At 35.6% G+C, this 12,519-nt stretch overlaps 1 protein-coding gene across 2 annotated transcripts; it reads right to left on the reverse strand.

Annotated features, from left to right (window-relative positions):
* Window positions 1-274: 274 nt before the first annotated feature.
* Window positions 275-11,996, reverse strand: erlin2 (ER lipid raft associated 2). 2 transcript variants are annotated; one of them, XM_058777246.1, is made up of 13 exons: window positions 11,842-11,996; window positions 10,310-10,414; window positions 10,124-10,205; window positions 9,998-10,044; window positions 9,075-9,136; window positions 8,694-8,819; window positions 8,212-8,285; window positions 7,397-7,455; window positions 5,341-5,432; window positions 5,111-5,200; window positions 2,724-2,803; window positions 2,417-2,636; window positions 275-1,672 (listed from the first exon to the last, which is right to left on the reverse strand). In XM_058777246.1, the coding sequence occupies exons 2-12, from the start codon at window positions 10,411-10,413 to the stop codon at window positions 2,457-2,459; spliced, it is 996 nt and encodes a 331-aa protein (XP_058633229.1). In that variant the 5' UTR covers window position 10,414; window positions 11,842-11,996; the 3' UTR covers window positions 275-1,672; window positions 2,417-2,456. The 2 variants fall into 2 exon arrangements, with proteins under 2 accessions (XP_058633229.1, XP_058633228.1); XM_058777245.1 differs by having other exon boundaries at window positions 275-2,636.
* Window positions 11,997-12,519: the final 523 nt, after the last annotated feature.

Genomic DNA, 12,519 nt, shown 5'->3' on the forward strand with positions numbered 1-12,519 from the left:
AGGTTTATTAAAATATACATTAACAAAGAGCAACAGTGAATCATATACTGATTCAAACTCCTGACATGTGCCTGACAAGTTCAGCTGTCGTGTTACTGTTAGGTAGTGGTGTCGCTGTTGGAGCACAAAAACTGGCGATGGACAGCTGCGACTGCTCTCTGCAGCCAACGGCGGCCTTGTGGCTAGCACCGTGCATGTGGGACTTGACAGCGTTGATGCCCATCGAGGCTACGCTAATCTTCTTTTACAATATGTACAGTAAGCCTCGGTTGTTTTCAGCGACAGGCTTCAGCCATTGTTTAAACTCATCCTTCTCCAACCAGGAGTCCGCAAATTTACATTTCCCCATTTCGGAGTCTGTTTCGCGACGTGTGGAGGGCGACACATCAACACATCACCTAACCGCGCATTTCGCAAAATACGTGACGTCATCCGTAAACGGCGCACACGCCACAGCACGCCTTCGTTTTTAATAGTTATGGGGAGGAAAATAAATATATTCATGCATACTTTTTGGAGTCAAACTCTTTTGACAAAGCTTGAACAGAATTTAAATACCTCATAAAATCGGGATTAAGACTTTTTAATACCTTTTAAGGGCCTTAATTTTCCCAAAATGGATTTATCAACTTTTAATACTTTTTAAGACCCCGCGGACACCCTGAGTAAATACAAGTGAGTAAATCTGACAGCTGCCAAGTTGTTTCTTGGCAGATATTTCTACTGAAAACACATTAATATACTTCTCCTTAAATATGTATTTACTTTAGATATACTTTATAATTTAAATATGCATTTACTTTAAGCATGTTACTTATTAAAACTGAACACAAAGACTTCATGAGAAAACTTTACTGTATAAACAATTACACACCCAATACATAGCCAATTTTTAATGTACATGAAATAAAGAAATTGTGAACTTGACAACACATTAAAAACAGAAAGTGATTCAACACGCATTCAGTGCTCATGCAAAACACAGACATGAACAGTAAAGGTCTTTGGGAAGCTCTAATGAGTCTCTGAGGTTTTGAACAAAGTATTACACAATCTGCTACAATGTTTAAAACTTGCCAGTTCTCAGGCCTAAACACAACTGTGATCAAAAAAAACATGGCCCTTTAAACAGTCTGACTAAATTAAAGTCTGTCCAAATTTTCAAAGACAGTAACAATAAGGAGATCATTTCAAATGCTGTTCATTATTAGGAACATCTATACATGTATCAGTGAAAAACTTTTTATATCCTTCAAGCTGCTGTCTTATTCAGATAGGCAAGAATGTAAACAAGTAGCCTACATTCCTGACAACAAATGAAAGCAAGCTACTGATCCACACATCTGGAGGTACAAGAATGACATACTGTACATGATCTTCATACTGCATTTAACTATTTTAACACTTAAAAAGCCTTTGTTTGAACTTCATTTCAGGGAAAACTGAAATCATTTACAGAAAACATATTCCAAATATGACTAACAACATCAAGCAGAATCAACATTCCATGAGTGAGAAACAGCCTACAGACATGCTGCTTTCTAAAGGTCAGTGGTGAGACAGCAACAAAGATTTTATAATGTAGTCTCCCAAATCCACAGAAATGTGAAAGACTGGAGAGTATGTTCGATTACACTCCTCTGGGTGCTGTGCTGGAAAAGGCACAAAACGCCTGGCGATTTAAAGGGGGATATCATTTTAAAGTGTACTGTACATCGCTTAAGATGAAACATTTCTCATAAACTCAAAATAAAACGGCACACGATTGATAAAAATTATATGATGCTGTACTTTTATATTTAACAATAAAACTATATGCTACAGTTTTCAGATGACCTTACGATTTTGCAGGTTTACACACTATAAATTGTTACCTCTTGAAAGATTTTCTCAGTACTTGGACAGCTTGATTAGGATGGTGTTCTAAATTTTCAAGTCGGCCGAGTCAGTAAAACTTCAAATGGCAATAAAATTAAGAACACTTTTCTAATCTAGTCCATATTCTGATTTTAATTCTGTAAACCCAATAAAAGAATCCCTGAGGTATAAAAGCCTTCAAGACATTAAGATGTCTTGAAAGTACATCATTCAAATTCCTCAGTGTAAAAAAAAAAATGTTTCTTTAGTTTTACAAATTTAATGTATCTTAAAACATTTAAATCATGCACAAATCTCTACATGCATTCAACTGGGTTCTAATCTCACATTCAAATTCACATTCCCACACACTGTTCTACTTAAAAGTATAATACTCTGGTTAACCACCATTGGCTTGTGATCAACTCACCAGGGCATAGTTGCAGGTATAATGTTTCGGTCCCAGTGATACAGCACCGTAATACTTTACTGAAGTGATTTCAGCTGCACTGACTGTACCAATGCAGTCTAATGACTTGCCATTAGTCTCTTTTATTACCTGTTAATTTATCCTCAGTGCTACAACACAGCTTCTCTCATCATTCCAAGTCCAGTATGCCCTCTGAGAGGGCGTCTATGGCTTTGGAGGCAGCTGAGGAGGAGCTTCCTGGTCCCGAGTCCATGAACATGTGAGGGATCTCACTTCCAAAGTAAATCTTACTATTAGTTGCTATTGCCTTAAATTTCATCAGCTGGAGATATTCAGGGGTCAGCTTCAGCTGTGAGAAGAGAAGAGAAGAGAAGAGATGAGAAGAGATTCACTAAACGAGCACAGTAAATGATGGGGTGCAGTTTTAGAAGTTTACCTTGTTGGCCTCAGCTGCTCTCTGTGAGGTGTAAAAGTCTGCATCTGCTTTTGCTTTCTGCCTAGCAAGGAAAGCGCCATCTATAAAATCAGCGAGACAAATGGGAAAGCAAAATGAACAACAGAAACCACAGCAACATTCAGGGCTGTGTGATGAGGGATTGCCAACAGCATTTAAATTAATCCTAAGCATCGCATTTCACTCTTATGATTATGAATGTATTCAGGCAGTTTGCCGTTTAAACCTCAGCATCTCCTATCAACCTAATGATAATTTCAATCTGAAATGTTTGTTCATCTAGATTTATTTATAATGAATTTATTTCACAAGTGAAAGTTTCCAATAAGAGTGCAGTTATTGAGATAAGTGAGTAGTATTTAGCTAGTTATGTGAGCTGATAAATGGAGTAGTGCTGCATTTACACAGTGTCATAATTACTGAGTGTCTATGTCAACACTATAACAAATTGACATCATTTTAGTAATCAACAAACAAAACCACAATACAAACCAATTAAAAGTTGTTATGCAAATGCATTATTAATAAACATATAATTTTTAATCTGGACATTTATGCAACTTTTGCTAGATACAGTATGTATTTTACGTCTTTTATGTATTTTCAGATTATTATGAAAATATTAACAGTAGTCATTTATGGGAATTAGACGACAGAATATTACAACAACTACCTAACTACATGTTACAGCTTAAACTGCTGACATTTTGAGTGTTTCCATCGGTCAGGTGTCTCAGTATCTTAATATCTCAACATGTCGGCCCTCATGAGGCAACCACCTTCCAAGTAAAATAAAACAGCTTTTCTTAGGAGACTGAAAAGAGTGATTTCACATGATTTTTAATGTATTTTTCCTGGAAAAAAATATTTTGCTGGGCTACTGCCATTTTTGTCACTACTTTTACAAGCAGCAAAAACTCCATATCCAAGTATGAGACCGTACAATAAACTTTTATAAAAAAATATTACAAAGCATGATTAGAAGGAAAAGTCCATGCATCTGCCTCTTCGAAACCTTATGTTCACATTAGTTCATAATTAGTTAAATAAATAACATTAAACAAAACACTGTGGCTTTTAGTATGCACAATCCAATAAAAATGTCCCTATTTTTATTTCTGTAAGGAGGACAAGAAACCCAGCCTTGAAAAAACATCACGAAAACTGCCTAGCATAAAACACAAGGGCCATGTTTTTACTGAAACAGTCCATTCCTTCCAACTGAACTTCTACAATTCTGTGTACAGTAAATGACACATACTGCTGCATTATGTAACATGTATATATCAGTTCATTATAAGTAAGTCTCCCAATGGACACACTGTCTTGTTTTATAGAGGTCCTGCACTATGATAATGACCTGCTTTGCATGGAATCACATGACATCCATTTGTCTTGGGTATACATTTGTAATTGTTTTGTTTTTTTTCATTTTCAACTATTTTTACATTAACTCCTAGACTATTGGTGAAGTTTTGAATAATGTTCTTCAAAAATGATTTGCATGCTGGTTTGGTAGACAGTTGTTGCTAATTATTTGAATAATGACCAACATGATTTGACACATCTGAAAACCTGGCCTGTATTGCAAAAAACCTTGTCCTTGCTGAATGATCATCTTCATGTTCATGTTTAAAAATGAAGAAAAATATACACTGCTGTTCAAAAGTGGTTGGTAAGATTTGAATGTTTTAAAAACAGGTCTATTATGCTCACCAAGGCTGCATGTGTTTGATCAAAACAGTAGAAATACAGTAACATTGAGAAATATTATTACAATTTTAAATAATTTTTTATTTTTTACTATATTTCAAAATGTAATTTGTTCCTGTGATGGGAAAGCAAAATTTTCAGCAGTAATTACTCTAGTGATCCTTCAGAAATAATATGCTGATTTGGTGCTAAAGAAACATTTCTTATTATCATCAATGTTGAGAATGGTTGTGCTGTTCACTAATTTTGTGGAAACTGTGTGATACATTATTTTTCAGAATTTTTGGATTACAAGAAAGTTTAAAAAACAGCATTTATTTCCACAGAATCTTTTTGTAACTTTATAAATGTCTTTACTTTTTCTGTTACTTTTTAATCAATTTTATTGCTGAATAACAGTATAACTACTGGACCCAAACTTTTGAATGGTAGTGAATATGACATTCTGTATGAGATTATATTTTATTTATGAACCAGGTACTGTATATAATGCTATGAAGTAATTTCTTCCAAAGATTTACTGTTAGTTTTGGCAATAATTTTATATTTTGATAAGTTCAGGGCCCAAATACCCCAAATGTTTAATAGAGGCTGTTTTCATTTTCCTACACTGCAGTCTAGGATTTCAGAGGGCACATGAAAACACATTCACCTACCTTCAATTTCTGAGATCCTTTTCTCTGTTTCTTTTTCCATAACTTTCTGTCCAAATTTTATTTCAGCCACCTGAGCCACCTTCTCTGCCTCTGCACACATAAACCCCCCCCCCCACAAAAAAAACACTCTTTCACTTTTATTTTAACTGGAACTTCATCAAAATCCAACCCACAAGACCAAACTACAGCAGTTCATCAGGCTGAATGCTATGAAAAACATCTTTGTTCACCAATGACAGCCTTTTTTCTCTCGGTCTCTGCCTCCTTCTCTACAACCTTCTGAGTCTGAGCTGCAATCAGTAACTTCGTTCTCTCACTCTCCCTAAGAGAGAGAAAGACACACACACAAGAGTAAGGACAGATTCTTTTTCAATTAAGTTCAACTGATAAGGATTGACATAATTCTTTCACATAACACCAAAATACAGTTGTACAGTTCAGAAAAAGAATGACAAGTATGTAAGCTCTAACCAGGGTCCAAAATTAAGACTCACCATGAACGATATGTGACCCTGGACCACAAAACCAGTCTTAAGTGTCAATTTTTCAAAATTGAGATTTATACATCATCTGAAATTGATGTATGGTTTGTTAGGATCGGACAATATTTGGCCGAGATACAACTATTTGAAAATCTGGAATCTGAGGGTGCAAAAAAAATCTAAATACTGAGAAAAATCGCCTTTACAGTTGTCCAAATGAAGTTCTTAGCCATGCATATTACTACTCAAAAATGAAGTTTTTATACATTTACGATAAGAAATTTACAAAATCTCTTCATGGAACGTGATCTTTACTTAATATCGTAATGATTTTTGGCATAAAAGAAAATTTGATCATTTTGACCCATACAATGTATTTTTGGCTATTGCTACAAATATACCCCAGCGACTTAAGACTGGTTTTGTGGTCCAGGGTCACATATGTGAGTACAATGCTACTTGCCAGTTGGCTGGTATTTATTAGGAACTGCAACATAATACACTTAATCTAACTAATAGAAGTGGCAAGTAGGGCTGTGCGATATGACGATATATATCGGATGGACGAAATAAAAAAAGTCTATCGTTTCATATTATGTTCTATCGTTTATTTCGTGGTGTCGTAAAAAACATTGTTTACGGTAATACTTTTTAATCATTTGGATGAGTACGATCTTTACACACCATTATGGGGCTGAAGGGGAGACAGAACCAGGTGGAGAACGACCAGAACAAAACGAGGAGCTTGTTCCTAAACGAGGGACTACATCTGTAGCATGGACATGCGTTTTTAAGCACTGAAGTTTTAAAACAACCGATTTTAAGCCGTTGAAACACAAACAACAGAGTCTCCGTTTCTATGTGAGAGGGCCGCGTTTTTTTTTTTTGCCGCTTTATTGGCTTTGAATGATCACATAAACACACTTATATGTGTCTTGGCAAGTATCCTCAAAGACAGCGATTTAGGTCTTAAGATAGAGGCAATGGCTGAAAGAGAAAACGCATATGTAACAGTATATTGGATCCGGACTTCGGTCTTAAAGGGGAAGCTGTCCAATATTCGTTCTGTCTGCCATTCATATTAATCATAGCGCATTGCTAGGAAATCTCTCACTGCTCGACTAAATCACTTTTGTAACTTTAATAAGAAGAAATAATAATAATAAAAAAATTATATAGATAGAATCTGTACATAATGCACGTGTTAATTATATCTCAGTGAAGACTAATTAATTTACACAATGTATGTAGCATTTCTTATTTATTGTAGTTTGTGTCCTATTGCTTGCAATTAGTTTCTTATACTTATTTCATCACTGACTGTTTATTTATTTTCAGTGAGCTTGAAATGTTTCTTTTGTTTTGTTTTTTTTGTCTATTTTTAGGCTTGTATTAGTTTGATATTGACATTGGTGACAAGGATTATGAAAATTATATGGTATCAAAGATTTTAATATCATAAAAATCTTTTTAAGAGAAAAAAATGACTATCGTGATTTTGGTCATATCGCCCACCACTAGTGGCAAGTGATTAAAACACACAAATGCAGAAAATACAAACTTTTGTTTTCTATGATAACACTAACCACATTTAACCTCATTGTTAACTATTGTTGGGGGAATCACATTTGACAGGGACTGGCTCATTTAATATGCAAGAAAATAATTATTTGTCATAGAGAGAATCATTTATTAACCAGTCCATTGATTGCTTAGAGGTGTTAGTTCATTTTGGACCCTTGTAGCCAAATCATATCATTAACAGCTATTACACACAACATGCAAGAAGTTCTCATAAACCCACATTAATTCATAGTTCCTGCGAATGCTTTCTGGAATGTTTGGTTTGGTAACACGGACCGCCTGCTTAGGAGGGAGAGGAACAGAAAAAAGAGAAAAGGAAAGAGAAAAGAGTTAAAGACAGACAGAAAAAAACATGGCTTTTCCTAATAAACAAAAATCTAATCTTTAAAAAGGCACAGCAATCTTCTCACAAAAAGACCTTGTTACGTTAACGTATCCTTTTTTTTTTTTGTACTGGAAGGGCCTTGGGAAAGGAGCTAAAGGAGCAGGAAGCATGAGCACACAAAACCAACATAAGCATTGATCTCGGAGGAAAATTAGTGAATATGACCAACTACTTCTCATGTGAATCACAGCTCAACATGCGTAATGTGAATGACACATTAGCCACAAAAGCTAACAGAATTCAGGCTACGAGGAAGCACGAGACAGTTTACTGATGATCTCAGTGTCATCTCAATGAGCTGATGACTTGCATATTTTTAGTGCTTCCAGATGAGAACATTAACAATGGAAATGTACTGCCTGCACAGCTGATTATGGGAAAGAGTCTGTTTTAAGAGTCTTTGCTTGAATCTGTGAAAACTTGGTGCAGCACCAGAGGGATTTGGGTGAAGGAAATCTGCCAAACCAAAGCTAAATAAAGAAAAGACAAACGCATGCGCAAATACAAAAAGAGCTCACATGCCGCGTCATATCTTATGTCTAATTGTTTCCCGAATTTGAAAGAGTTGTTAAGGGATAAACCGTGCAGAAAACAGAATGCTGACAAGAATGTAACTCAGAATTGCCAGACCAATCTTAGTTGAGTCCCACCTGAATGAGGAGTCCGGGGGCCATGCTGGTTAGATCCTCCTGCAGAGTGAGCTTAAGATTCTCATCTATTTGATCTAAAAAAAAAAAAACACAACAACAGGCCACTTAAAGAATGACAGCTGTACACAGAAATTATACACCTAACTTTTTGCTTTCTCATCACAAAACATCAACTGCAAATAAAAAGCACTTGAGAAGCTTATGCCACTAACAACATGTCAAACATCTCCACATTACCACTAGAGGGCTGTAACTACTGACTACTACCCTCACACTATTGTGAAGTGCAATCATGGACGAAATCTAATGCTATTATGATCTCACTCTGAAAAATTCTCAAAATATATTTCTACAAATTCAAATTCATTACTAAAAGGAGTTATTTTCTGATTCCTAAACTTTGCTAGTAAATTCAGTGTCTTTACATTTTAGTAGGGACAAACATGCATAAATTGATTAAAATATTAAAGCCCATCACTTACCAAATAGACCTATATAGACCTCCTGAAGTGTGTGCACACTACAGAACTGATTCAACTCATGGTGTACCTTGTTGAAAATCAGAGCTTTGTCGTAGTCGGCAGTGAAGTTTCTCACAATGCCATAAACTGCAGCAGATTAGACAATGATGTTAAGAGGGAGATGTATAGGGCACATAAAATAAACAAAAGACATAGTCTGGGCGCTGCTAAAATTCATGGGGAGCAGGATAAAACATTTATTGGAGAGTGGGCTATGCCAAAGAGGCTCTTAGTGGGCCCTCCCACATTACAGTGTCCACGGAAACGTTCCCAGCTGTCCATCCCTGTAACAACAGCTTTTTTAGAGGTTCTACATTATAAATGACAAAATAGTAATTTTACCTGCTGAGGGAACAAGATAGTTTACCACCTCAATGCGATCAAAGTAGATCATTACACCTCCACTGCAAAGCAAAAAAAACAAGATATATATGAATGAGTGTGAAAATCTACTCCAGAAAGCAAAAGCGATAAAATAAATTTCACACATGGTCTCTCTAAAAACAGCATGTGTCTGAGATGATCTGTAATAGAAAACTGACAATCTGTTTTATGAACAGAATGTATGAATGCACTGTAGTTTGCACTCAATTTTCAGCTGTATATAACAACTTAAATTTCAATAATATTTCTCAATATTACTATTTGTACTGTAATGTTGATCAAATAAATGCAGCCTTGGTAAGAGACTTCTTTCAAAAACCATCAAAAATCTTACTGAACCCAAACTTCTGAACAGCAGTGTACACATACGATAACACATTTACCCACATTAAGTACACATAATCATCAATTATTATCATTTTATTGTTTACAACTGTTTACAGCAACAATCTGAAACATTATGGACTTTAAGCAGTTTTATTTTTATAGATAAGTAGAGATAAGAGGAAATAAGAAGGAAAGGAGGAGGGTACAGAATTGTGAAATGTTTTGAGCCAGCTTTAAATGTCTTAGCTTAAACTCTATAGTAGATAAAACTTTCAAGGGTCTGCTCATAAATTATGTTCTAACACAAATTTGCAACCTTCAGTCTAGGATTCTTCTGAACTGCTGACCTGACCTGACCTGAGGCTTAAACATTGCAAAATAACATATGTTGGCTAAACAAAAATGCAGGTATGAGTTCACCAAACCTGAATTTGGTATGCAGCAATAGAGGAAACCGAATGCCTACGCTAATGTGGCTCTCACCCTAATTTTGCATGCTTATGAATGGAACACAATGTCTATTGTGACTGCACTTTATAGAAGGTATACCTCACCTTGTGCCACATGGAACATTCTTTACTTCATCTGTTTGTAGGGTTGTCTTTATAAAAAAGAGAAAGGATGCAATAAGAAAAAGAAAACTATGAAGTTAAACTATACATATAAAGTCTGTCATTTACCTGTACAGACTTGAATGTAGTAATGAACGGCAGCATCAGATGAAAGCCAGGGCCACTGGTGGTGGTCAGCAGAGCTCCACCTCTGAGAGAAGAGAAGCACACATCTATAGTACAAAGTAGAAAGTGACATGCACTGCAGCATCTGCTTGGTTCTGGAAGCAGATTATTGGAGAATTTGCTACTGACCTGTAGTAAACACCCACATGTCCTTCTTCAATTTTATGAAGAGCAGAAAACACTGCAGCTCCTCCTATGGCGAGGATCACAGAGGCAACTGCTCCTAATGTCATTCTGAACACAAAAGAAATACGTTAACCAAAATATGTTAACCTATTAACCCCACTCTCAAGCCATCCAAGATGTAGATGAGTTTGTTTCTTCATTTGAACAGATTTGGAGAAATCAAGCATGACGTTACTTACTCAACACTGGATCCTCCTCTGCAGTGAATGGGTGCCGTCAGAATGAGAGTCTAAACAGCTGATAAAAAAACTAAACAAAACACTAACTACAATAATCCACACAACTCCAGTCCATCAATTAACATCTTGTGAAAAAAAAAACATGTTTGTAATAGACAATTCACCTTTAAGATATTTTAACTTCAAACCATTGCTTTTAGCTAAAATACGATATATCTCTCCATAATATTGCATCCTCCAGTTAAAATGTTGTCTTGATGGTAAAACGCCTTATTGATGGATTTGTTTCTTACAAACACACAGCTTTTCACTTCACAAGGTGGTAATTAATGTACTGGAGTCAAGTGGATTACTTGTGGATAACTGTGATGTTTTATCAGCTGTTTGAAAATCTCATTCTTATGGCACCCATTCACTTATTTTCCATTTAACGTTACATACAGTAACAGCCATTCATCCTCACGTGGGAAACATGTTGTGTTCTACTCATTGCAGTTAGACAATAGACATAATCCAACAAAAAGATGAATATTTATCCCAAAACAACTTAATAATAATTATTAACAATTCTTAATAAATGTAATGTTTTACTGTAGTATGCTGAACTAATCAAAACAACCTAAAGTGGTTGCTAGTCTTAGCCAATTTTCCAGCCTGGTCAATATCTGTTGTATATGATTAGAACAATTGTGTGTGTGTGTGTGTGTGTGTGTGTGTGTGTGTGTGTGTTTTATAGTTAACAGCTAAACAACATTATTAGTGTGAAACCCAGGGGGAAGTGCAGTCATTAGAGTTCATGGCAGATTGAGAGAGCATGTGGAACACTGACATTGATGTGACTTTGTTGCTAAGAGGATTGAGAAACCCAAGCACAAAGACCTGCATGCATTTTATTGACTGTGTATTATTTAAAAATAACACAAACGAAAACCTCAGTTTTGTGAACCAGCACTACAGGGTGCAAAGCGCGGGATTTAGAGACACAAACAGTAACTTTGACTTAAGACACTCTAGTTCGTTAAATGCATGACTTAAGTGACCAGAAGTTGCCGCCGGATGTGGCTTTTCTCTTCGCGTCAAACAAACTTATAGATACAGTTCTGTAAATTAGTTACTGTTTTGTCAAAATAACAAACATTCTCCCGGCGACAAGACGCAATCTTACCAATAGCAAACATGACTTGCTAGCTTTAAAAGATGTGTATACGGACAAAATACATTAGATAGCCTGTCAACGCCAGATTACAACACGGGAAAATTACTTCGTAGATCAATGCGAACAAACAGAGATGTTACCTAAGTATATATTGTAACTCCTTCCTTCCTGATGGCCGGTAGAGACACCTGCGATCGATGAGGAAAATACAGCGACGCTCTTTTACGTCTGACGTCACTACAGTTCAACCCACTTTTCCGCTGTTGTTAGAGCGTCACACCATTAGATGGCGACAAATATCTTCCAACAAAAACCAATTGGAGCTGACCCTGATTTATTTGCCTCAGTGTTATTTTATTAGTAATTATAAACTTTTGTAGTAGGGTACAACGGGGCAAAAGGCCCCCCTTAAGAAAAAAATGTGCCATTCACTGCGCCTAAAATGTATAATTGCAGAAAAATATATACGTTGTATTGAACATTAATGGAACAACAGATTTTGTGTGGAAATAAATCTTTTTTTTTTTTTTAAATCTTATAAATGTATGAGGTGTCAAGGGGTAAAAGGCCCACCAGCATGGGATAAAAGGCACACGGTATTGATACAAATACTTCAGCTAAAATAACGTCTAAGTTAATACGTGTTCAAAACAATCACTTTAGAAAAGTTTGTACTTGTATTTTGAAAAATAAAATAATGGATTTTTGTTCAATAAATATACTGCCATATGTTAATATAAAAAATATATATATTTTAAAATAGGCTACAGAAACAAAATCATTTTAATAAGTAAAGATTATGAAAGTATTGAAGGAGA

This window comes from Onychostoma macrolepis, chromosome 05 (assembly GCF_012432095.1).
Source record: "Onychostoma macrolepis isolate SWU-2019 chromosome 05, ASM1243209v1, whole genome shotgun sequence".
NCBI classification, from domain to species: Eukaryota; Metazoa; Chordata; class Actinopteri; order Cypriniformes; family Cyprinidae; genus Onychostoma; species Onychostoma macrolepis.

What these genes read in the sequence shown, in the direction of transcription:
- erlin2 (XM_058777246.1), bottom strand. Translation starts at nt 10,413, where the DNA reads ATGACATTAGGAGCAGTTGCCTCTGTGATCCTCGCCATAGGAGGAGCT. An exon ending in CATGTGGGTGTTTACTACAG is followed by an intron (nt 10,206 to 10,309) that starts GTCAGTAGCAAA and finishes CTCTTCTCTCAG; the next exon opens with AGGTGGAGCTCTGCTGACCA. An exon ending in GAGAAAAAAGGCTGTCATTG is followed by an intron (nt 5,201 to 5,340) that starts GTGAACAAAGAT and finishes TTATGTGTGCAG; the next exon opens with AGGCAGAGAAGGTGGCTCAG.